The 26,825-nt window shown below is 46.3% G+C and overlaps 2 protein-coding genes across 2 annotated transcripts in view; one reads left to right on the forward strand and one right to left on the reverse strand.

The window, feature by feature from the left end:
- The first annotated feature begins 539 nt into the window (after positions 1–539).
- On the forward strand, positions 540–3,152 carry mrpl2 (mitochondrial ribosomal protein L2). The gene is made up of 8 exons (XM_083658642.1): positions 540–615; positions 1,042–1,132; positions 1,232–1,406; positions 1,546–1,687; positions 1,821–1,936; positions 2,087–2,197; positions 2,642–2,715; positions 2,805–3,152. Exons 1-8 carry the CDS (start codon positions 593–595, stop codon positions 3,012–3,014), a joined length of 942 nt encoding a protein of 313 aa, XP_083514768.1. The 5' UTR covers positions 540–592; the 3' UTR covers positions 3,015–3,152.
- Positions 3,153–3,170: 18 nt separating this feature from the next.
- The window catches only part of LOC310796134 (phosphofurin acidic cluster sorting protein 1), a gene marked incomplete at its 5' end in the record, with an annotated part of 38,462 nt that continues 14,807 nt past the window's right edge, over positions 3,171–26,825 (reverse strand). Inside the window, 14 exons of the mRNA XM_083658281.1 lie at positions 3,171–6,437; positions 7,096–7,209; positions 8,239–8,604; positions 9,446–9,488; positions 9,590–9,632; positions 11,554–11,656; positions 13,069–13,179; positions 14,050–14,204; positions 17,032–17,138; positions 20,546–20,650; positions 20,760–20,892; positions 21,096–21,208; positions 22,249–22,332; positions 26,622–26,715. Coding sequence (XP_083514407.1) covers positions 6,322–6,437; positions 7,096–7,209; positions 8,239–8,604; positions 9,446–9,488; positions 9,590–9,632; positions 11,554–11,656; positions 13,069–13,179; positions 14,050–14,204; positions 17,032–17,138; positions 20,546–20,650; positions 20,760–20,892; positions 21,096–21,208; positions 22,249–22,332; positions 26,622–26,715 — 1,687 coding nt within the window. The 3' untranslated portion in view covers positions 3,171–6,321. The remainder of the gene's footprint in view (positions 6,438–7,095; positions 7,210–8,238; positions 8,605–9,445; positions 9,489–9,589; positions 9,633–11,553; positions 11,657–13,068; positions 13,180–14,049; positions 14,205–17,031; positions 17,139–20,545; positions 20,651–20,759; positions 20,893–21,095; positions 21,209–22,248; positions 22,333–26,621; positions 26,716–26,825) is intronic.

Genomic DNA, 26,825 nt, shown 5'->3' on the forward strand with positions numbered 1-26,825 from the left:
CCCTCAGGGTAACTGCAGAGTGGCATGTTTGAAAGGGGATCATGTAGTGTAGCCCCAGTCACAGTGACCGGGGTTCAAATCCAGCCTGTGGGCTTTTGTTGTATGTTCTCTCTCCCTCTCTCTCTCTCTCTCTCTCTCTCTCTCTCTCTCTCTCTCTCTCTCTCTCTCTCTCTCTCTCTCTCTCTCTCTCTCTCTCTCTCTCTCTCTCTCTCTCTCTCTCTCTCTCTCTCTCCACACATCTGTCTTTCTCTCACGATACGTCTGTCAATAAAGCATAAACTGTCTGAAATAAATAAATAAAAAAACATAACGGAAGAGCTCTTATCTTTGTTTTTTTACTATTAAAGTTTTCAGACCCCCCCCCCCCCCCCCACCCAGAGAAGGGCGGGTCATGCCTTCGCCATCCTGGGAAAAATATCGCTTACCCGCCCTTCTCTGCCTCTGATTGGTCTAGCGCCAAACGTTGTTCATACAATGATCCAATCACATTCGATGGCTATCCTGCCTCTTTCTAGGCAAATCAGAGGCAGAGAAGGGCAGGTCATGCCTTCGCCATCCTGGGAAAAATATCGCGCACGGCGATGAAGGACGCATGCAGAAGAGAAATAACTTCAGGTTGGGTGGTTTAATGTCATATTTACACTGGACGACAGTTGAAATAGTTTACCAGATTAATAACCAACATAGCTGAATTTCTCGCGAAAGAAAACAAATGGCAGATTCAATCATTCTGCCGCAGTTAACCTTAGTTAGCTACTGGCTAAGCTACAGCGTTAGCTAGTATGACAGGCGGGTCACGACAAGACAACAGTGGATTTAACGTTACTCCAAACTTGGTGGCTAGTGATATTTGTTTGTAGGTCAGTTTAACTATTTGATTGGGACGTTAAAGTTTTGGTTGAGTAGATGAGGGACTGTCCTGTCCACAGAGTTGTCAAAGGAAGAGAGGCTGGCAGCTAACGTCACTGCACGCAGCCACTGGCCAGCCAGGCTAAATTATGTTGCCATTAAACTAACAACTGATATCTTTCTGTCCTCCAGCCTTGTCAAGAGAACTGTCATGGCGGTGTCGTGTCTGACTCGGGCTCTGCGCTGCCTGTCTCTGTCCCAGTCGACTCTGGTGTCCTCACAGGTAGATGGTGCTCTCATGGACACAGACGCTATCGTGTAACGTTAATAGCTCACTCCATCACAAGTACCAAACTAGCTGTCCTCCTCACTGTGTTTGCAGGCAGTGGCTCAGGCCATGTCCATGGCTCAGCTGTCTCTGCCCACTGTGACTGTGTCCAGCAGAGGCTTCCTCACAACAGCGTCTTTGGAGCAGAACCGCACACTGTGGAAGCAGAGGGAGAAGTACACTATCAGGCCCATCGGGATGAAAAAGACAGGAGGCAGAGATCACTCAGGTGAGAAAAGGATGATCTCAAAAGAAAGCTTGTTTTCGGAAATAGATAGAATAGGTTCATTGATAATAATACTTTGTATTTGCATTACTGTCTGTACAGTGAGTTTCCAGGTGGTTGCTGATCTTTCTTTGCCATACAGGAAGGATACGGACGCACGGCATCGGCGGCGGCCACAAACAGAGATACCGCTGGATCGACTTCCAGCGGCTTCACGCTGAACCTGGCAAAGAGGACCAGGTCTTCGAAGAGAAGGTTGTTCAAGTCCGATACGATCCATGCAGGTGAGCTGGAGGCCTCTTAAACTTCGCTTGCACCACACGTACGTGATGACGATACACACACACAAAAAACATCTCCAAAAATTCCATGAATATTGGTCACTGTCCTCACAATCTTTTTTGCTCCTCTCAATAGATCAGCAGATATTGCGCTGGTAGCTGGAGGCGAAAGAAAGCGATGGATCATCGCTACAGAGAGCATGCAGGTCGGAGACATCATCAAAACGTCTGGACTTATTGGACGCATGGCAGGTATGAGAGTTCAACTGTGTATATATTTTTTTTTTTAGCTTTGTCTGGTTAAACTCCTTCACTTGAGATCAGTGGTGTGTGCTTTGTTCAAGCTTTGGTTGATGCCGGGCAACTTTGGCCTTTGTAACTTTTGTGTTTTTCACTTTCCAGTCTCAGCAAATGAGGGCGATGCCTACCGACTAGGAGCTCTCCCTATAGGCACCTTGGTGAACAACCTGGAAATACTTCCAGGGAAGGGAGCCGAGTACATCCGCGCTGCAGGTAACCTGCCGTGTTATTTACTGTCAGTGAAGAAACATCTCTCATCAGTATGTTTGCTTCATGTGATTACTCTCATCTTCACTAGTAAATGGACTAATGGTAAATGGACTGCATTTATATAGCGCTTTTATCCAAAGCACTTTACAATGTGCCTACATTCACCCATTCACGCACCGAAGGCGGCAAGCTGCCACACAGGGTGCCGGCACAGCCATCGGGAGCCGGGGATCGAACCACCGACCTTCTGATTAGTGGACGACCCGCTCTACCGCCTGAGCCACAGCTGGCTACTAGTCTAATGTCTTGGCTATGTCCCGTTCTCTGCTGTAACAACACATTCTCATTGAATTACATTTGGAATAGTGTAATAGCTGCTGTGATATGCAATATTTATAATGTGGTTATTACTCAATTAAATATTGTATTGTCCCCCCCCCCCCCCAGGCACAAGTGGCGTATTGCTCCGTAAAGTCAACGGAACTGCAATTGTCCAGCTTCCTTCAAAGCAGCAGGTTCAGGTGAGACTCTATGGATTAGAAAGTGATGTCATGTAAGACCAAACCGCTACACTGTATCTTTACTCACATTTTGTCGTGACGACACACAGGTATTGGAGACCTGCATGGTGACGGTTGGCCGCGTGTCCAACATCGACCACAATAAAAGGATCATCGGCAAAGCCGGACGCAACCGCTGGCTCGGCATTCGCCCTTCGAGCGGCTTGTGGCAGAGGAAGGGCGGCTGGGCCGGACGCAAGATCAAACCCCTGCCTCCGATGAAGAGTTACGTCAACCTCCCCTCCATCGCGGCTAAATAACAGACACTTGACAACTTGACTCTGGGAACGTTTGGGACCGAAGATTATCGTTTGATCGCTGTACAATGCGTTGTGATGTTGGTTTTGGTTTGTTACAATTGTCGCCATTCAAATAAAATGACTGAATAAGAAAGAAGTATGAATGAAGACAAATCCTGTTTGTACAGAAGATTAAAAATTTTATTAAACACAACTGCTTGTGAGAGCATGGAAAGAAACAAAACAATATAAAAATCCAAAACATATTTACATCTATAGTAAAACATGCAGAGTAACCCATATTTTTAGTGGTAAATTTAAAAATACTGTCATGTCATTTAAAATAGGGTTTGTGCAAAGACACCGGGTGGCGTTTCCAGTAACTGGATCAATGAGACGGCATTTTGCAACACTTGTAGTCAGACCATTCATGAATGTTAAAGTTAACTGTAGTGCTCCGTGTTGGATTCGAGAGAACATTGGTGTGAAGCGTGCCAGCTCATTGACCTGGTCGTGTAAAACACCCCCATGCTACCTCTAGATTTAGGGAGGTCAAATACATTGAAATACACTTTTTTTTTGTCATCATCATGCCCTTTTCATATTTAAAGGGCCAACTCGCATGACAAGTTCACCGCGTGCACGACTCCGGCCCGGCTAGCACTTCACAGCCCAGGTTTTGACAAATCCACGAGGGCCAGGGTCATCTCCCAACTGAGAGGAGCGAGCGAGCGAACACTTCAAAAACCAGGAAACCACAGGAGACAAGTCGACTGTACAGTCACAGGCGGACACGTGGTGGCGGCCGTTGAAGCTTTTCCACATCAAGCGGCAAAACATAAAAAGGAACAGAGCCTTGATGGTTTCCGACATCAGAAGGCGCTTAATCGACGTAGTCCTTTTTGACCTACTGAAAACAAGCACAGCCTTCTGACGACTATTTCTAGGTAGTGGTTTATATTTCAAACATGGATTCTAACACTTCCTCAAAACCAAAAGGGTCTCCCAATTAGAGCTGACAGGTGTACAAAACCATAAGAAAGTGCATTACACAGTGGGAGAAATGTATGAGAAATTACACATCTAATAGCGTTTGCATTGTGGAAATCCAACTTCATGATCATGAATTATGGAAATATATTTGGCATTTAAGGTGAGAAAAAGCTAAATTGTGCTTTCAATTTAGTTGATGAGAGGAGGGGGGGGGGGGTTTGCGATTCACAATAGTATATCTTGTATATTTATATACAATACTAAAAAAGCCAGCCTATCAAAGCTTGTAAGTCTTCACTTTATAAAAAAGCAACAACAAAGAAACTCATACAGAAGGCCCTTTGTCCAAAGGTTTCCTATTGCAAAAAGTTCACATAAGTAACACTATTCAGGGAGTACCATCAAACATTTATCACACCTACACAGACACACATAGGCAGTGACTTGGGACATCTGGCAACACTCCAACCATACGCTTTTTTTCCTCACCATGATATCATTTTGAAAACAAGTTCATACTTGCACTGCGCTTGACAGTAATGTCAAAGCACCTTTCAAGTCAGACCAACGCATCATTACGAAATGTCCCGAAATAGGCCTACACAATACTGAATGGATTAGCTACTGTATCTGATGACAGTACGCTTTAGGTTATGTTTGTACTATTTGCACGTACAGCCACAGTAAACAGGCAATGTACACCAGTTGCGTTGCGGATCCGGTAAAACTGCCGGATCGACTCTCGCCCATGTTAATTGATGGGCGATACGTGCGGTACGGAAGAATTACGCACCGGTTCTATTTTTGTCGGATCCCGCATACGTCTTGACAGATTACGTGAGTGCGGGTCTGTTCGCAGCCGTACCGCATCGGTTCCGGAGGCGGTGTTAAGGGACACAATGGGAATTGCTTGTTTAGGCTGTGCATACTTGCATGCAAAATGTTCTAATCTGACCAAAATGTGGAGAACTTAAGTTGATCAGATCCACCCCCCCCCCCTTCTCAGTACACTTAGTACTGATCTGACGACAAATACATTTTCTGTATATTTTCAGCGTAGTGTGGAGTTGAGCCAAGAGACGTCTAGCTGCAAGCTCTGGCGGTTAGACTGTTAATACAAACTCGACTTTGGCACATCACTACACGTGGTCTAATAATCCTGTAATAAAGTTACTGCAGGCCTGTGACACGGACACGCTAGTAAGCCAATACATCTTTGCTTTGTGACCTAGCCGAACACAAGACCACTTTTCATAAATAAGTGGTATAAAAGCTCTAATTATTCTAGTCAAGAGTAAAAGGCCAAATTACACAGCAACTGGCAATGAACTGTAAAAAAACAACAAAAAAAACAACCTTGAAACTTGAAACGATAGACAGAATGCAGTCACAACTAAAGGGTTTCATACATTTGGCATTCAGCTGTTGGAGTTGAAATACATTACATTGAGTATCAGGTTACCCTGCTTCAAAGTGGTTATAACTTTTACAGGCCTCCAGCCTTAGGTAATTAATCTATTACTGACACCTATACAAAGAACTTCCGTACACTGATGAACAACGGATTCAGTTGATGAACTGTTTTACATGTGTTTTACAAATGTGTTAGCTACATTCATAATAGCTACCTTCAAAAATACCTTGCTTGAATTGTTTTCGATTTGCTTTAGGTTACACAGTGTGCTAGGAAGCAACAAGGCAGAAAGAACAATGTTATGGTTTCATCGCTATAAAAAATGTTACGCTTTTGAGAAAAATAAAGTAAGGGAGAAGTAAGAAAACAGAGCACTGAGTTAGAAGGGAAGGATTCCATCTAGATTCACAGCAATATTCCAACTTTCAACAACAAACACGAACACCGTCTCAAACGATCTCACCCACACACACACACACACACACCACTGCACATCACCAGCACACTCCTCCATTGTCTATAGAGTAACAATAAATGTAGGATTTCACAGAAATAATAAAATGTTAACAAAAACAAAGTGCAAACACAGCTGCCATTATCGAAATGTGGCAAATTGTCAAAAACCTCAAAATACTTCCAAGGCGGCAGCACAAATCTTTACAAAATAGTACTTGTTCTTTTTGTAGTGTGTAAAAAAACAACGACAACAACCAACGACATCAACATCGAAAACATCACATCGACAACATGAAACTTGGATTGTGTGTTGAACACGTGGGTTTACGAGTCAGTAAGGTTTCCACAGGAAAACTTTTACTGCCGGGGGCCAGTTGGCGTTTCCTCGACGTCTCTGCGGCCTCTCCTCTCGGTGAAACAAGTGCAGGGGAGAGTGTGGCGGTGAGTGGGTGGTGGTGGCCGGGGTCACATGGGCTTAGTGTAGCCGAAGATTCCCACCGGGAAGTGCTTGACGTGAGTCGGCCACTGGGCGGCCAGCTGGAAAAACTTGACGTCATTCCACTCCACTCCGTCGATAGAAACTGAAAGTAAAAAGGATGTGGATTTACTCTAAAACCACTCAAAGAGAACATCAAACCTCATGTTTCTTAAGGAGATACTTCAGATAGCTTCCAAAGTATGACACTGGAGCACACGGATCCGCCCTTGGATTCTGAGTAGCTTCGGTTATATATGTGCACAATCCAGATAGACACCCCCCCCCCCCCCCCCCCCCAAATAAATAAATAAATAAACAAATAAATAAATATATATACGGTATATATATTTTTATCAGTGAGTCTCAAAAATTCCATATCGGTCTGGCCCTAGTACCAACTCTGCCTCATTTTGAAATGAAAAACCCAAATCATGATGCAAGACACCGCCTGCCCAGGCACCATTGATCTTTTTCACTGCAACCATTTTGTGTCCAAAAGGCAGCATGTAACACAGGTGCAAGCAAAACATTAATGAGGGTTTCCAAACTTCCAATCCATTTAGGTGTTCCAGTGCCGGGGGCCCTCGTTAATGTTTTGGTTGCACCTGTGTTACTTCCCGTCTTTGAGACACAAAATAGCTGCTGTGAAAAAAAGGCTAATGTACGCGAGACTTGTTGTACTTGCCATGTCCACTAGATGGCAGTAGAACACCTTAACTGTGCTGCAGTGTGTGAGTGAGTGTAGCCATGACTGGGCTCACCTCTCAGCATCGTGTGCTGATGCTTGGCTGTACAGATCAACCTGCTGATACCGTCAATCACTTGGCTCTTAGAGTCCAGCTCTTTCTCCTTGGGCTTCTTGCTGAGGAAAATCACTGTAGAGGGAGGCACAGAGTGAGTCATGGGGGTGGGGGAGGGAGGCACAGAGTGAGTCATGGGGGTGGTAGAGGGGGGGGATAAGTATTTCTGTACCTGGCTCTTTCCCAGTAAACAAACCTTCCTTAGCATGTCTCTATTATGCATGCACATTCTTAGACATGCTGTATATAATATAATATTTTGTTATAGACTAGAAAACATTGCACAAAACAGAATCTGCATGCTGAAAGGTGTATATAAGCCAGGTATGTATATAATACTTGGACATTATGGCTATATGTTGCCATATATGCCATCCTTTGTTTAATGTATTTAATGCCCTGCGCAGTTCGTTTAGTAATAGGCTTCTGATGCCTCGGTGCTCTACTGAGCGATTTAGAAGGTCTTTTGTTCCTGCTTCTGTAAAATTCTTTAATGAACACTGCTAGCTCTGCATTGTGAGGCTCTCTCTCTCTCTTTCTACTGTGTTATTGTTATTGTGCTGTATGTTACTGTTTCTTGTTTGTATCTGTACTCGCTCTGGTGGCAAACCATGTTTCCCCTCGGGGATTAAGAATAAACACCATACCACACCATGTTACTGACACAGTCATGTCTATTTTGTGGTGCCTGCACTATGTGTGAAGTGTGTTTGGTGGCTTGTTAAATGCCCTTGTGTTTTAGTTGGTGGTTTTCAACTGCCTGTTGTCTGATGCTGTGCTTGAAATGTCACCTGTGCAGGTGTTAATCAATTTATATTGACCATATTCCTGGGAGCAGCTTTCAGTGTGAGGATTCTCCCTCAGTTACATTGCAGCTTTGAGACTGTTTATTAATAATGTTGATAATCAATCTAGGAATCAAAGTGTATTCTACTGTTGCGTTAAATTTAAAACATTTACCTCCATTTTGAATTGTATGATTACTAGATACCTTCATACTCTGTGTGTGTGTGTGTGTGTGTGTGTGTGTGTGTGTGTGTGTGTGTGTGTGTGTGTGTGTGTGTGTGTGTGTGAGAGAGAGAGCCATAATATTCCCTTGTGTACCTTTCTTGTTCTTCTCCTTGGTGACCACAGTCATGGCCATGCTGGGTGGAGGGGTGAGTTCTCCCCCACAGGGCAGGCGGCTGACTTGCAGCGAGCGGAAGTTACTCTTCAGCGTGTTCTTCAGGCCCACGTCTCTCTTCTCTCCCTCCCTCTTCTTCTCCGGGCCTTGCCACGTCCAGTAGTCCACCTGGAGGCCCATCACCTCGCCGCCGGAACACGGAGAGCTGGAGACGGGAGAGAGGGCGGTGGAGACCGAGGGAGACTGAGGGGGCGTTCCCCCGATCTCCTTCCCGTACGGACCGGCCGACGGGGGCGTTGGGGAGGACAGGATGCTCGTATTGGCCCCCATGGCATCATCTGAGTCCACTGCATAGCAGGGGGGAAGGGGATGAGACATGTCATTCACAACAAGGCTTTAAAGTGAATAAATACATAACAAGAAGCTATATGCATATCACTTGGCTGTGTTGAAAACTAGGGATGTCACAATATATCGTCCCACAATATATCACGATATCAAAACGTGACAATATGTATCGTTGAGATGAAATCTTGTGAGAAAAAGAAGCTGAACATGGTGGCACTGATTGCATGCTCGCTCTCCTTTTCATTGCTTTGTTTGAACAGACGAGGGACGTCACAGACACGGAGGATGAAAATGGTGAAATTACTCAAATTAGCGTCAAGGGTGCCCCCTCAACTTACAAATCGATTGCAAAAAGAGATTGTTAAAATATCGTATCGTATCGTTATCATGAACCCAATATCGTGTATCGTATCGTGAACAGAGTGTATCGTGACACCCCTATTGAAAACACATCGATCCTACTATCCTAGCGATAATCGCAACATTTTTTTTTTAGCAAATTTCATAGCATTTCAGAGAGCAAGTCAGGGTCATTTCTCACCCTTCTGTCTCAAAGCATGTAGCGAACAGTGATAATGTTACCATCCTCACTATGAACTGACATCAGAGCTGGGTTAAGTGTTCACACAGACACTCCCTGTCCCTGATCCACTTGTTTGTAGCGCTCACACGTGTACAGTAAGTGGAGAAGGGCTCACATTAGTGGATAACACATCACACACTTTGAGAAAATGGAGACTCTTGACTACAGTAATCCGGCAGAATAACGCTACTATCTGTGTGTTTTGTAACCTGCTGGCAAAGTTAGCATGCATATAACACAGACAACAAGAGCCTTACCTGAAGTTGAGAGGCTGTGCTCCACGATCCCAACCTTCACCACCTGCGAGAAGAAAAGGTGTCAGAGGTAAGATGACAAAACTGAGAAAAAATAAAATACGCATACCAAAAAAAAAAAAAAAAAGAATAAAAAAAAATTCTTACCCCAATAAATGGCACAAATTTTTGACAGGAGTCCTCGTCGGGGCTGTGGAGAGGGAGAGAGAGAGAGAGAGAATAGAGAGAGAGAGAGGAAGGGTTGTGAGTCCGGCCGGGGGGGGGGAAGGGTCTTCACACTGCAACACTCCAGAGGTGCACATGAACACTCAATGGCCCGGGGAGGATGATGGCCGTTGCATGTCCTACAACACCATGTCCCATTGCAGTGGAGATGGCACATGACTGGAAATGGCGTTATTCTGGGGGTCACGCTACAATGAGATGAATGAAAGGACCGCTCCTTACAACCAAAATAAGACACTGCCCCCCCCTCTTTAACAAGGACACGGTTGGGATTATTATGTTTATTTTTGAAATGGGAATAACAGTAATCGGCTCAGATGGTTGTAACCGTGTGGCTGTTAGCTAGTTCAGGAAGCAAACGGTGGCTGTTGCTATAAGTGTGGAGCACTGAAGGACTGAAGAGCCGTGACCTTTTCAGACCTACTAGGACTCGACTGAGCTCGGTGCTTTTTGTTCCTGAAGGGATTCACATTTATACCGGGCAGAAAGAAGGAGAAGAAACACACTCCAGGAAGATCACTGCTGCAGCCAAGCTTGATCTAAAATGTGTGGGATCGGTTTTCCCTCTGCGCTGATGTGACCACCCCAATTTCCCCTTTGGGAATGAATCAAGTTAATCTAATAATCTAATAAACAGTTTGCATACTGAAATTATAGGTGAACAAATGTACTGTACTGTAATAATGACTCTGCATTACCATTGAAACACAGCATAATTAGTATGATAAGAGCATAATGAAAGCTACTTATAATTATAAGTATAATTCTAATTCTAATTCTATATTAGCATAATAATATTATAATTATTATAATTCCTTTGACTCATAATTGAATAGTCAGTAGTAGTCCCAGACATAACATTGGGTACATGGTTTTGTTTTCTGGTAGTTAGCAGCAAAATGTAGCCACCACTAATGCTAAAAGAATGGGAGTCATGGGGCAACCACGCCATTTTTTCTTGGTCAGCTCACCTTTAAAATCAACTTAAATCAGTAATGACACTTTTACTGGTTTGCTGGTACGTTAATCTGGATGCAGATTATTTTGCCCAAAATTTTGAGACACCTCGCAGTTGCACCAAGGCCTTCCATTCATTTATTATTGGTGATGATATGAATATTGCAGGAGATTTGCGCTGCCAGAAAATCAAAAACATACATTCCAGTTACTCTCAAAACAGCCGTCAATACCACGAATAGCTGGGGTTGTGTTTAAGGTTGTTAGGCATATCTCCACACAGCAACAACACAGAGGACAGAGTAAGAATCAAAGTCACACCAAATCAAGGACACGGGTTGGGACAGAGTGCAAAAGTGAGGTCACAGTGAGTGTTGTCGAGTGTGAAAAGGGAAATGTTAGACACAGCAAGAAGCTCAAGCCAAAATGGAGGAGAGAAAACAAGAGTTGGAGTCGATACCTGATGTAAAAATCAAAATACAAACTTCTCTTCCTTGAATGCAAACCAAAGGGAAAAGGGGGGAGAAGGAATGTGTTAAACAGTGTTAAATTGTGTGTCGTATTTAAGTACCTTCTGACCACTAGGGGGCCACTCTGACAGATAGCGAGGGGAAGAGTTCGGTCAACCCTCAGAGAAAACAAGCAAACCAACAACACAGAGGCAACGCAACGGGGCTGTTTGGTTTGAACGCTGCCAAACCAACAGGAGTCCGTCTGTGTTTGTGCATGTGTCAGTTGGCGGGGTTCCTCGTCAGACCTCGTCAAAGACACTATTTTAACTCGAGAACAGAGAGGAACATTAACGTCGGTGCCACGAGCTTTGCGAACATTCCGACACAGACATGCTTCAAGAGTTAGAGAACCCATACGTGCACAGGCACAGACACGTGAGAAGGCATGATGAGGTCACGTCGTCAGAGTTGCGTTACCTCTTCTGCTTGTAGGTGAGCATCGCTTCTGAGATGGGGAACTGGTGGGATACGTTGGCACCCGCCAGATACTGAACAACCCGTCCTGCGACGTCGATGTTATCTGCCAGGAAGAGAGAGAGAGAGAGAAACAACGCTAAACAACCTGCTTCTCCTCTGCACTGGTGGGCATCGACTGTGCCACTGACACCATGCAAACAATGCAAAACGCTAATTGGAACATACTAATTGGAGCACTGGAGGACCGTGCGCGCGAATCATTCACATTCCACGGCGTCTTCGTGCGGGCGGGGGATGTCTGCGTGTCGAGTGCAAAATGTCATTCAGAGATGGGTGATGTCAGCCATAGTAACACAAGACTGTGTGTTCAACACAAGGCCCTGTGGGCCACATTCAGCCTGGCGTACATCTCCAGATGTGTTGACATTTTAAGAGGGTGGCGACAGACTGCTTTTGGTTGTCAATTCATTTTGGCCCCACTGCTTCTTCTTCTTCTCTGCAACTGCAATGTGCTGACAGGTAACACACCAAAGAAGAAGAGAAGGTGAAGAGGGCCATTGAAGAGAGAACCGGGAGGTTTTTAATCAAGCCATCTTTCACTTTTCCCTGGGACTTGCTTTTGACAGGATTCCATACGGTATGTGGGACTGTGTCTAATATGGTGAGTAATATTTCCCCAAGTGAATTAGAAAGTAAGATTGAGTGAAGATTGCTGGGCTCGTTTTGGCACAACAAGTGAGAACCGAGGAGGTGTGGAGAGAGAGGGCGAGAGAGACAGCGAGAGAGAAAGAGAGGGAGAGAGAGAGAGAGAGGCTTGAGCATAGACGTTTGTGTGCACGCATGAGAGCCAACAATTACCCTGCACGTGGGCATGCAAACTGCAAGTGGGTATCAAGTTAATTGAAACCTAATTAAAATAATGCTTCAATTCTATTAAAAAAAAAAGTGTCCTATAATAACGCCATTACAAAAGTGGATGTCTCATTTTCTCCCATGTTGATTAAACCTACATTTTACTCATTCATTCACTGGCTGCCAGACGGCGAAGAGCAACGACCCGACGTTTCAAAGCTGAAACCACAAATTCATACTAATTAAGTGAAAACCAAAACAAGGTGTGGGACCTCGGCGTGAGGTTTGGTTTCCACAGTGAGGTATCCACCGCCCTGCAAAAATGTCGTCACGTTTTCAGTGTGACTGACGCATTTGTGACGGAGTTCGTTTGAACGGGAGCTGTGACGGCGCGGAGTTCTGGTAGTTTGGACGAGCGCTTCCTTCGACAAGCGGCTCCGGACGCGTCACAAGAGCGGTGGGACGACGCAGACCCATTCGCAAGGGCGAAGCAAGGCGGTGGCCGTCTCTCATCTCCCCCCCGCTCCTCACCCACTGACCCGTGCTCTGACCCCCATCTCTTTCTCTTTCATGGTGGGTGAACATCGAGAGGCGCAGACTAGTTTGCTTTATAGCCGGACGGCAGAGCTGTGCGTCACCGAAGAGCAGGAGCTCCGTCCCTACCTGAGGCGGGCCGCTCCGTCCTGCAGAACAGCTCCCTCCACGCCGTGTCCATAAAGATACTGTTGAACCTGCTGTCAAAGGAGGCCACGTACTTGGCCAGGGGGTGAGAACCTGTGCGTGAAGAAGGCAGAACAAGAGATTTCCACTAAGCTTAGGTATAAAACGAGGCTTTGTGCCGAGTAGGGCTGCATAATTAATCAAATCACAATCAAAATCACAATATGGCCAAGTGCAAGATCCAAATGGCACATTTGCATGGATAACATTTCAAAACCTTCCCATGGCTTTTCAATGAGCCATAATATAATTTCCATGTAAAGTGAGGCGGTGACTCTGAATCAATACCAAATGATTGCAAATAGGACACAATATAGGAATAGGATTTTTTTTTTTAATAAATAGAAGAAGCCAATATCCAATATGAAGAGGTGTGTCAGATGTGGCCTGTATAGTCATCATTTCTATGTCAGTTTTTACATCAAAAGCTACAGAGAATAAATGTGCCGTTGGAAGGCTATCTACGGAAGATTATTATAACACACAACAAAATTCCATCATTTTTCCAAAACTTTCAAGGATTTCACCAATTACATGACTTTTCCAGGCCTTATAAACAACATTTTTATTCTTTATTCTGTTGGAGTTTACTTTTTTTTTCTGAAGTCTATTGGGCTGTTATTGATTTTGTATTTGTTTCAAAAAATTGAAATTTTTATGTATTGTTTTAACTTGTTTGAAATTCCATTACTTTTCCAGGTTTGCCATGAATGTGGGAACCCTGGCATTAAATGAAGCATTGCGGTGCTACAGAGATGCCTCAGCCTAAAAATCATTTATTTTTATTAAATGAAATACAAAAATGACCATTCCCACTAAAATCATATCGCATATTGCAATATCTCACAGCATAACAACACTATGATTTTCTTGAAAAGAAATTGCATATCGTGCAAACCCTAGTGCTGAGGCCAGATGCCTTACCTATGGGGATGACCAGGAAGCGTATGTAACTGAGCCAGTCGGGTGTCTTGTTGGCCAGCTGCTCCACAAAGAACCTCAGGATGGTGCTCAGGTAGCTCTGGTCGCCTGCCACCGCCACCTTGATCGTGGGCGGTGTCTGTGCATTGCAGTTACAGCTGCGGGGAGGTGGGAAGGAGGAGAGAGGGAATGAGCGAGTGACAATGAGAGAGAAGTGACAGGAAGAGAGAGAGTGTGAGAGAGGAAAGAGAACGTGTGACTGTGACAAAGGTTTTCCGCCACAGCGGGGCTCTTCCTGGCTTAAAATGTCTCTGCCAGTCCCCCTGTTGTGAGGGCCAGATGATGTCCTATATTCATTTCCATATTAGTGGCACACAGAATTTGGAAGTATCTGCAAGTTCCAGCAAGTTAAAGCGAATACTTTTTACAAGCTTGTAAAATGCCTGTTCAAATTTAATATTCTGTGGCAGCCACTCAGAAATGCGGCTCCCAGCTGGCTGTCGTACCAAAGAACTGAACTTTGTTACTCCATAAGGGACATTGCTTTAGAGCAGTGGTTCTCAAACCTTTTTCACATCAAGGACCCTTAAACTGACAAATTACACCACGGACCCCCATTGATCAGACTTTGTCCCAGGGTCCCCCATCTGATAAGACTTTGGATTTGGTGACTAGGGGTGGGACAAAATATCGATACTCACGGTATCGCGATATTTCCACTTGCGATACGTTATCGATACACTGGCACCAAGTATCGATATGTTTATTAAAAAAAAAAAAAAAAAAAAAAAAAATTTAATTTTTTTTTTTTTTTTTTTAATGAACAGGCTAAAATATTATGCTGTGTGTGGTAGTTCAAACATAGTTTCAAGTTGACGTTTATTTATGTTTGTAGTTGAAACAAAAACATAAATACTGTAGGCTACATGAATGGAAATGTTTGATCATTAATATCTACTTTTAGAAATTATATAGGTAGGTAGGTTATATAGGTTTTCTTGTTTTAATAATAATAATAAAAAGACTTAATGTGTAACTTTTCCTCCGTGGTATCGAAAATGGTATGAGTGAGTGAGTGAACTCTGAGAGAGTTCATGTCAATTCTGCTAATAAATACATAATACCTGCTTCTTGCCTTTTAGGGGTATTTTTTTCTCTTCAGTTACACAGGTATCGTGATGTATCGTCTTCCAATATATCGATTATCGCAGTATCGCTGTATCGTGATAATATCGTTATCGAGGGCCAAGTATCGTGACGATATCGTATCGTGAGCTACTCAGCGATTCCCACCCCTATTGGTGACGACCCTCCCACTCTCCTGGCTGGCCCTGTCCTGCAGGAGGAGCCTGGTGTTGGGGTTGTGAGGCTGATTGAATGCACCTGGACCTGTCCTGCAGGAGGAGCCTGGTGTTGGGGTTGTGAGGCTGATTGAATGCACCTGGACCCGGGCTTAGACATTTAGCAGTCGCTCTCCCTCCTCACCGAGGCAACATTTTGTTCAGGTCTTTCGTTTAATGTAGTTTGTGTTGTTTATTTATTTTCCCTTCCTTTTAGTTCATAAATTATTATTATAACTTTTACTTTGATAGGACTCCCCTCATTTGTTACTTCCAGGTTGTAATATATGCGGGGAGTCAGACACTGTTTTTGTCACTGAAATGAACGAAGATAGAAGATAGGGGGGAAAGCAACAATAGATGGACAAGAAAAAAGCCCACCATGAAGACATCTTTAAACACGATTAAACACGATTTCAGACGGACAAGCCCGTCTTTATTGTCACACGATTACACATCAACACATGCACGGACGGCCACAAACACACACATGCTGACGGTGGCCGGTGAAATTTGTCCTCTGCATTTAACCCATCCTGGGTTGTCCTTTTCCTCCGGGGGGCAGGCCAGGAGCAGTGGTCGCTTTTCTCGTACAGCGCCCGAGGACCAACTTCGGATGTTGTCGTCACTGGTCGGATGACGATGACGATCTGATCTTCTGTATGTTTTTAGTGGGGGGGGGGTTATATACGGAGGAACCCCCCTGGGGGAGCACGGGGAGAACATGCAAACTCCACACAGACAGAAAGGCCCTTACGACGAGATACCCCACCTGGGCAGTGGGCACTGAAGATATGGGGGGGAACACAACCACAGCGCTCATAGTGTCCCAGGCGAGAATCGAACTCAGGACCTTCTGACTGCGAGGCGACAGCTCTACCACTGAGCCACCGTGCCCCCATCTAAAACGGAATTAAAGACTTGAAGGTTGTATTTAACAACTTTTAACGACTTTTGAGACGTTCAATTTAAGCAATCAAACTCGAGACATTTGAAAACTTTCAGGACCTGCAGACAGCCTGAATTTGTCGCTAAATGCTATGGGACTAAACACACATGAAATGTGCATTAAGTAAGGTTGTACCTGTGCCATAGCACAAAATGACCATAATATATCTGTGGGGTTTGATAGGTTTGTTCAAAACCAACGACTCAATGTTTTCTTTTGCGAGGTGCTGCAATGAGATTCATGGCTTTCAACAGCTCCCCCCTATGCCGTTCCGTCCCCTATGCAGGAAAAACCCTGACAGCACCTTCACACCAGAGGAGTGCTCGGCTCTACACGACATGGCTCCGGCTGCAGGAAAACAGGTTGGATGAGGAGCGAGTGTGGAACAGAGTGGAAAACTCAATGTTGGGCTGGATTAAAGAGAGACAGGCTTGACGGAAGACTGAGGCAACCTCCTCTCCCACTGACATGTCTTTCTGCAGAGATGGATGGATGGATATATGATCCATCTCGAACAGGGAAACCTTCTGAGAGAAGAGTTCACCACCTGAGCAGATGTGATCACCCTGGAATTCTCTGGCAGCGGGCCGTGATAAATATACATGTCGAGGCCACTTTTGAGATGACGAGCAGGACGACGAAAACTTTCCGATACTCCTTTTGAACAACCTGCGTGTGTGTGTGTGTGTAACTCACAATCTCTGGATGCGGGTAACGATAGTGTTGAAGGCGGCCTGAACGTCCGCAGCAGAGCAGGTGGACACAATGGGCTGGCTCTGATCATGGAGCAACTCAGCTACGTACTGCACAGAGACAGACAGCAGAGGGACAGGCTGAGTTTATGTACTGCACAGAGACAGACAGCAGAGTGACAGGCTGAGTTTATGTACTGCACAGAGACAGACAGCAGAGGGACAGGCTGAGTTTATGTACTGCACAGAGACAGACAGCAGAGGGACAGGCTGAGTTTATGTACTGCACAGAGACAGACAGCAGAGGGACAGGCTAAGTTTATGTACTGCACAGAGACAGACAGCAGAGGGACAGGCTGAGTTTATGTACTGCACAGAGACAGACAGCAGAGGGACAGGCTGAGTTTATGTACTGCACAGAGACAGACAGCAGAGGGACAGGCTGAGTTTATGTACTGCACAGAGACAGACAGCAGAGGGACAGGCTGAGTTTATGTACTGCACAGAGACAGACAGCAGAGGGACAGGCTGAGTTTATGTACTGCACAGAGACAGACAGCAGAGGGACAGGCTGAGTTTATGTACTGCACAGAGACAGACAGCAGAGGGACAGGCTGAGTTTATGTACTGCACAGAGACAGACAGCAGAGGGACAGGCTGAGTTTATGTACTGCACAGAGACAGACAGCAGAGGGACAGGCTGAGTTTATGTACTGCACAGAGACAGACAGCAGAGGGACAGGCTGAGTTTATGTACTGCACAGAGACAGACAGGAGGGGGACAGGCTGAGTTTATGTACTGCACAGGGACAGACAGCAGAGGGACAGACTGAGTTTATGTACTGCACAGAGACAGACAGCAGAGGGACAGGCTGAGTTTATGTACTGCACAGAGACAGACAGGAGAGGGACAGGCTGAGTTTATGTACTGCACAGAGACAGACAGGAGAGGGACAGGCTGAGTTTATGTACTGCACAGAGACAGACAGCAGAGGGACAGGCTGAGTTTATGTACTGCACAGAGACAGACAGCAGAGGGACAGGCTGAGTTTATGTACTGCACAGAGACAGACAGGAGAGGGACAGGCTGAGTTTATGTACTGCACAGAGACAGACAGCAGAGGGACAGGCTGAGTTTATGTACTGCACAGAGACAGACAGCAGAGGGACAGGCTGAGTTTATGTACTGCACAGAGACAGACAGGAGAGGGACAGGCTGAGTTTATGTACTGCACAGAGACAGACAGCAGAGGGACAGGCTGAGTTTATGTACTGTACAGAGACAGACAGCAGAGGGACAGGCTGAGTTTATGTACTGCACAGAGACAGACAGGAGGGGGACAGGCTGAGTTTATGTACTGCACAGGGACAGACAGCAGAGGGACAGGTTGAGTTTATGTACTGCACAGAGACAGACAGGAGAGGGACAGGCTGAGTTTATGTACTGCACAGAGACAGACAGGAGAGGGACAGGCTGAGTTTATGTACTGCACAGAGACAGACAGGAGAGGGACAGGCTGAGTTTATGTACTGCACAGAGACAGACAGGAGGGGGACAGGCTGAGTTTATGTACTGCACAGAGACAGACAGCAGAGGGACAGGCTGAGTTTATGTACTGCACAGAGACAGACAGCAGAGGGACAGGCTAAGTTTATGTACTGCACAGAGACAGACAGGAAAGGGACAGGTTGAGTTTATGTACTGCACAGAGACAGACAGCAGAGGGACAGGCTGAGTTTATGTACTGCACAGAGACAGACAGGAGAGGGACAGGCTGAGTTTATGTACTGCACAGAGACAGACAGGAGGGGGACAGGCTGAGTTTATGTACTGCACAGAGACAGACAGGAGAGGGACAGGCTGAGTTTATGTACTGCACAGAGACAGACAGCAGAGGGACAGGCTGAGTTTAGAGACATACAGTTGAGGGCTGAGCAGCTGGAGAACAAGCAGGAGAAACACACTGCTGGATATCTTCCAAATGTAGTTCTTTTTGTAATGATGCCAACCAAGCTGACTTTGACGTATTTGGCCGACTCCACTGTCAACTGTAGGAGTCGCTAACTTTGCAGGTTAACAGGCGTGAAGACAGACTGGGAGCATCGCTAGCAAGTTAGCTCTGCCCAGAAACCACCTGCATGTCTCGTGTGTATCTTAGGAGCTGAGTGAGACTGCAAAGTTCCCACAACCTTCTTAACACATTCAGTGCCACAGCGCTTCAGTAAAATTGTCTGGAGCCTGTGCCAGATTCACTTCCATTCAGTTGAAAACAGCTATAGAATTTTTTCTATTATGGCTATATTAACGGGGCTGGACTTTAATGAAAGATTGAACACTCCTGCTTCTTCCAAAGAAGAAATTTTGTTTCTAGACAGTTCCATTATGAAATTACAGCCTCTCAAAAAAGTGCACTTTCAAGGGTTTTCTGTCGTTTTTTTTTTCTTTCCAAGATATAGCCCCTTTTATGAATACCTTTTGCACTCTAATTTCGAGCACATTCACTGACTCTGGCTGGTGTTTTCTGATGTGGTGGCGTGTGGTGTGGTTTCTGTGCAGCCACACACCCCTCTCCCCCCCCCCCCCCCCCCCCCCCCCTCTCCACCTCTGAGCTGCGGGCTCCTCCCACACGCACAGAGTTTGCTTTCTCGACCCCGTTTTTGCCCCGGACAGATCCCAGCTTTGCTGCGCGCATCATTTCCTTGATGGGCATCAAGGAAATGATGCGCTGGCAAACGCGACTGAACGAAAAGGCTTGGCCCGTTCGGCTTCAGATGCTGGCTTTCTAGGAAATCGTGTGGAGATAGATAGAAGCATAAGAGCTCAGTTGTGAGCGCGGATGCAGCCGAGCCCACTCTCGCTGTAGACGGAGCAATATATACGGCTCTCGGGCTCTGGCAGAAAGCATGCATCGGTTTCCACGGCTTTCTCCGCTGTCTCCTGTACAAAGTAAAGGATCTGAGGTGGGTGGAGCAGCTCCTGTGACGATGTTTAAGGTGGCGCCGTGTGATCCCTTGAAGGGATTCATGCTCACTGGCTGGGTACGACCTTAAACAGCAGAATTATGGAATAATATGAATTATGATTTTAGGACGTCCACAGACGTCCTTGGCACTGAACGTTACTTTTTTTTAGGACGTGCACAGACGTCCTTGGCACTGAATGTGTTAAACATCCAATTCAAAATTAAACATCAACACTGAGAACTTTTATAATTAAAACTCGCAGGCTTTACAGACGCTCACGGAATGAAAAAGACAGAGGCTTGAATGTGTGAACACTTCTTAAGTGTGCTGTGTTAAGGTTAAGTAATGCAAAAAAAAAAACATTATTATTCTTACATAAATTCAACCAATTTCAATAACCCATGTCTATTTTCAAAAACTTTCAAGGCCTTGATTTCTCTCTCTCTCTCTCTCTCTCTCTCTCTCTCAAATTCAGAAACTTTCGAGGACCTGTGGGGAACCTGTGAGAGGGGTTTTATGATGGAGGAGTTAGGCATCGGAAAACACGCACGCACCTGTCCTTGCCACTCCGTGGTGTTGATCAGGATGATGCTCTCCGGTAGGCGTTCGTCAGAGATGAGGATCTGGTTCAACTGGTCATACACAGATTTTCTTGGAACCTTTGGGAGCGATCAGAAGCAGTTGAGTGAGACGGTGACACAGTGCTAGTGCATTTCCTTGGGAGAAAGCACACAGATCACTAGGAGAGAGGAGCGGCTCGGCCTGCACCTGTGCTATGAGCCGCGAGTCGGGGGAGCACTCGCTCTCCATGCTGCTGGTTCTGTCACTCTGGGCCTTGGAGTTCTGCCGGTCCTTCATGGAGGTGCTGCGGGGACGCCGCTGAAGCCTGTTCTCCATTTTACTGAGGGGAAGTGAAAGAACTGCACTCAGAAGCATTCAACCAAAACTCACAACTTCAACAGGAAACATTAACATGAGATCTGAGCAAAATGATAAAAAAAAAAAAAAAAAATCAAAATCCATTGTAAAGTCTGTACAATACAGATGCTAGCATATTGAGAGCTATTATGAGTATGTTTCCAGGTGTAGTGGTGAGCAGTGTACCTGGGAGACATGTGGTTCTGGGACTCTGTCTTGCAGAGCTTGCCGACAGTGCCGGCCGCACGCTCAGTGGTGCTGCTCACGTCGACCGGCCCAACCTCTTCAGTCTCTGTCTCCTAAAGCACAAGGGGCGAGCAGAGACAAGCTAAGAGGGACGCAGAGGATGATGTTGATGCTTAATCATACATCATGTCTCATTCATCTTCAACACATTCTTTCTGGGGGTTTTGCTATTGTGTATTCTTTCGGTATTTTGTATTGCAGCCGGCGTATCGAGGGCGAGAGTCGAAAGAGGTGAGGCAGGAAGGGAGGCAGAGAGGTGCTGGTTTTAGTGAGAGGTGAGGGAGGCAGAGAGGTGCTGGTTTTAGTGAGAGGTGAGGGAGGCAGGGAGGCAGAGAGGTGGTGGCTTTAGTGAGAGGTGAGGCAGGGAGGGAGGCAGAGAGGTGCTGGCTTTAGTGAGAGGTGAGGCAGGGAGGGAGGCAGAGAGGTGCTGGCTTTAGTGAGAGGTGAGGCAGGAGGGGAGGCAGAGAGGTGCTGGCTTTAGTGAGAGGTGAGGCAGAGAGGGAGGCAGAGAGGTGCTGGCTTTAGTGAGAGGTGAGGCAGGAGGGGAGGCAGAGAGGTGCTGGCTTTAGTGAGAGGTGAGGCAGAGAGGTGCTGGCTTTAGTGAGAGGTGAGGCAGAGAGGTGCTGGCTTTAGCGGATGATTGAGCTGAGACGTTGAGGCTGGCTGGTTGGATAACGATGAGCCGGCTGTGACAGAGGAGTTAGAAAAGTCATGGTCTCAGCTGGGCGGCTCGGGGGGAAAGGCTCTTCCTGCAGCTCAAGAGATTCAGTCTGAACCGGGCTACCGGAGCCGCCGTGCATGCTGGTCCGAGGGGGAGGCGGGGCTAGACAGGCCCCCTCAACAGCACAAAGGCAACGACAAAGTCGTCGGCGGAGATTTGGCCGGCGTGGGGCTGCCTTCTGTGGCACAGTCATCCATAATGGATGACTGTGCCGTTTGCTTTGCCTGCCCTCGCCTTTCTTGGAAAACAACCGGGTCCCACGGGAGCAAAGGACACGGGAGAGAGCGGAGTGTTGGAATGGAAAGGATGCAAAGAAAGGAGGAGAGGCAGAATGCACAGAGGGGGAGAGAGAGGACTGTTCTAAAAACATACCCCAACGGTTGTGTCGGTGATGCTGTCATCCTGGTACCTGGCCCCTTGCACTTTACATCTGTCCACAGACAGGAAGTCTCCACTCTGCAGGGAGAGAAAAAACACACAACACTTTAGGGGACATTCAGACCAAAAGCGTTTTTGGAGCTGCCAGCGTCTTTCTGCAATTCATTCTCTATGTAAGGACGCGCTAGACGTGTTCCTCTTTTAATGAACGCACCTGGCGTTTCAGCGCTGGTGGCGTCTGTTGTTTTTGGAGGAGCGCTGTGGGGGCGTTTTAAAGCTGAGAAAAGTTGAACATTAGAGGAAAAGCGCCCTGCTCGTCTTTTTCACTCCACCTACCTCTTCTCCTCCCCGAGGGATTTTCAACCTCGGCTGCTGCCAGAATTGGCAATAATCTGGCTTTCGTGTTGACAGTGAACAACATCAAACAGACAAAACCAGCTGGCTACCGTCCTTGTGGTCGTCGTGTTCTGATCCGTACTGCAACACGACTACAGGGGGGAAACAAACGGAGCACAAAAAAAACGCTACGTGCGCTGTGTTTTGTGCACAATGGAAGCGCTCTCAACATGATTTTCATAGCGTTCCGACTGAGAAAAAAAGCGCTTTTGGTGTGAATGTCCCCTTAGAATATTTTAACCATGGGGGGGAAAGGGGAGGGGGGGGGGGGGTGTGCATGGCTTTGGATGGCTCCAAACAGGAGTGCTATGCTCCATCTGTTCAGGTCCAGAATGACAAAATGGTGAGATGTGTAACAGAGCGATTTCTCACACAAGTGTCTCCACCACACACAGTCAAAGCTTTGTGACAATGGCAGAGCTGGCAAGTATAAATATCTCCCAAGTACGGAGGCTGACAGCCTGCGAGGGCTTTGAAGCCTGCTCCCTCCTCTGGCAACTCTCATTTCACTCCAGCAACTTACTGACAAGTCACAGAGCTTCAAAAACAAACATCTGAGCCTGAGATGGGGTGGGGGGTGATGGTTATATTTATTCTCTATCCACCTTATTTTTGGCGGCCATTTTTGCCTGATCTGCACGATGGGTGCTTCTTCCGGTGTGATCCTCCCAGCCTTGTTGCTGACAGCTTGACACCCGTCTGGGCGAACGGAGCAAATCACTAATCAGGTCCAGCTTGGCAGAAATCTCGTCGATAAATATCCCTTTAAGAGCGCAGTGCATTCATGGGTAATCGCCTGCTGTGGCTAATATTAACCATTTCGAATAACACTGTTTCCATACGGATCACCAGCGTTAGTTTGTTGTTTATAACGTGGCTATATTCATAACGTTTTCTATCTCGGATGCGTTATTTGGAATCGCACATAGGTTACGCCTGGCGCAACCTATGTGGGTTTCAGGACGAAACGGACTCGAGCCACTAACGTCATCTTAAGAGCACAATATTCCTGGAATGCAAGTTTAACTAAACAGTTACATGTCCTCTGCATTCTACATAAAATTAAGATATTACGGGTTGTTTTATTTTGTATGTTACATACTTATTGACCAAGTTATGTTCAATTCAGCCAGGGTACAAGAGACTGAGTGTAGGTGGCCATCTTTTCAAATCAAGTAGAATACATTAGGAAATGGCAAGCTGCAACAATGAGTCACGTTAAACCGGACCTTGTGCGCACAATTATTTTTTACAGTGGGGCATTCAAAAATAAGGTGGATAGCAAACTTCTTCTAATCCGTAACCATTTGCACAGAATAGAGATTTGTAATGATCTAATGTTGATAACATCATAGAGGAGATTGTAGGCCTTATATATGCAGTGAGCCAGAGCCATTAAACACAGCGTGGCATAGTGAGCTATAACAGCCATTAGACACCTAGAGCATATGTGTAATTATTACAGTAATCTATGGTTATGGTTCCCATATTACAGTGTAATCGAATCAGTAGGTCTAATTTATGATCCGATGTGTGTTTGGTGACAATATGAAATTTGCCCATTTACTCCCTATAAATCATGCTCGCAGAAAAAAAGCATGCCGATTAAATTTTATAATGCAACTCTGTCGGCCGCTGTCTTGTCCCCGTTTGACGTTGTCAATATGCATAATTACAAATCCGTGTGCACTAATCCGCGGGCATGGTTTAGGACTCTGTGCACACTGTCACTGATTACTAAATTCGAGGGCACGGTTTACTATTCCGTGTGCAGTTCACCAGTCGGTTACCTTCTTCTTACCAGGTGACCCCTGTAGAGAACAGCCAAAGCAATGCCACGGTTTTATGCTGAATGACGACTGTAACATTCGTGACAGACAGATCATCATCATGTCTGTCGTTGCTGCTGGAGCGGCAGCTGGAACTATGGCTCCCCTTGTGGTCGGATATGGGAGTGCACATGGCTTAGTTAGCGGTGTTGTGTCTGGGATTGAGCCCATGTGGAAAGAGCCCTTTCTTTCTGCAGACAGCGCCGGACAATCACCCGGTTCCCCCAAGTTGTTACACCAAATGTTAAAAATGTCTGCCATACATTCAATCCATGCCTATCGCCGTGCTCCTCAGTGACGCGCGTATCTTCACCAGCTTTCATAAGCTTTGTTTCCATTATTTCAGCTGTGCTACACTACGGAATCATCGCTACATTGTGATAGAGAGTAGGTTGCTGTTCATTGGATAAAAATAAACTCAGGTTTTGGGGGCGGGGGGTTAACATACTCGCATTCCATTAGTAATAAAAAATATATTTAATATGGCTTTGCTGAATAGGACTGTATAAAATGCTATTATTTTTTGGTCGAAAATACAGTAGTTTGTGAATCTCAAACGTCCGTATGCCGGAAATCTGCCATCTGGCCGGAGGTCTTTAAGCCCTGCGAGTGCGTATAAACACAGAAAGAATGACTGACGTTTATTTGAACACAACCTTTTAAGTGCTTCATGTATCTTCTGGTTGAATTTACTTCAATGTTCAAACACTTTCCATTTTTGCCTACTTGAAATGTTTATGAAGTTGAACTGGAGACATTTTACTGGGCAAAATAGTGGGCTATATAGCCGTGTGTCAGGCAGAAGGCTGTTTTATTACAGGCTCAAATGGATTTCCAGATATTTATAAACAGCCCTCCCTCTCCCATCAGACTCAACATGTCTCTCTCTCTGTCGGCCCTTGTTCTTTCCAATAGGCCATAAATCTCGGACCAGGAATTCGGGGATCGGTCCATCCAATCTTCTCTGCAGGCCTAGAGTTTTTTTTATGCGTGTGTGCGTGTGTTGATGGGGACAGAGCATGTGTGTGTGCGTGTGTTGATGGGGACGGAACGTGTGTGAGTGTGCGTGTGTTGATGGGGACGGAGCGTGTGTGTGTGTGCGTGTTGATGGGGACGGAACGTGTGTGAGTGTGCGTGTGTTGATGGGGACAGAGCATGTGTGTGTGTGCGTGTTGATGGGGACGGAACGTGTGTGAGTGTGCGTGTGTTGATGGGGACGGAGCGTGTGTGAGTGTGTTGATGGGGACGGAGCGTGTGTGAGTGTGTTGATGGGGACAGAGTGTGTGTGTGTGTGTGTGTGTGTGTTGATGGGGACAGAGTGTGTGTGTGTGTGTGTGTGTGTGTGTGTGTGTGTGTGTGTGTGCGTGTTGATGGGGACGGAGGGTGTGTGAGTGTGCGTGTGTTGATGGGGACGGAGCGTGTGTGAGTGTGTTGATGGGGACAGAGTGTGTGTGTGTGCGCGCGTTGATGGGGACGGAGCGTGTGCGTGAGCGTGCATGTGTGTGAGTGTGTTGATGGGGACGGACCATGTGTGTGTGTGCGTGTATGTGTTGATGGGGACGGAGCGTGTGCGTGTGTGCTTGTGTTGATGGGGACGGAGAGTGTGTGTGTGTGTGTGTGTATGTGTGCGTGTGTTGATGGGGACGGAGCGTGTGTGTGTGTGCTTGTGTTGATGGGGACGGAGCGTGTGTGTGTGTGTGCGTGTGTGCTTGTGTTGATGGGGACGGAGCGTGTGTGTGTGTGCGTGCGTGTGTGTGAGTGTGTGTGTTGATGGGGACGGAGCGCGCGCGTGTGTGTGTGTGTGTGTGTTGATGGGGACGGAGCGTGTGTGTGTGTGAGTGTGTTGATGGGGACGGGGTGTGTGTGTGTGCGTGCGTGTGTGTGCGTGTGTTGATGGGGACGGAGGGGTCATTTCGTGTCCCCTCCCAATAAACAGTGGAGGGCTGTGGGGGTGGGTGCAGTAAGGGCTATGTGGCACTTGTGCTCAGAATGTCTCGCCTGTAGTATGATGGTCCCGGCATGCCTCTGGGAATCCCTACACTGCTATAAAGATAATGGATCGGCAGGCATTTAAACAGGTGCTAAGGGACAATTCACATGCCATCCTTTTACATAAGAAAAAGACTGTGGTCATCAACCTACGGGACATGACAGCTCTCTTTGCTGGCTCTTTTGACTGTGTAGGCTTCCGATCTCCGTCTGGGAGCTGGAGTGAGACATCCCCTCGAAGAACGGCCTGAAAACAGAAAGCAGTATTTTAATTTGCGGGAACGAACGGACGACCGGACGGACGCGCGACTTAATTGTCAGTCGCGCGTGATCAAAGTCGACGTCTCGATCACGGCC

The sequence above is a fragment of the Poromitra crassiceps genome (assembly GCF_964638095.1).
Source record: "Poromitra crassiceps genome assembly, chromosome: 22".
NCBI classification, from domain to species: domain Eukaryota; kingdom Metazoa; phylum Chordata; class Actinopteri; order Beryciformes; family Melamphaidae; genus Poromitra; species Poromitra crassiceps.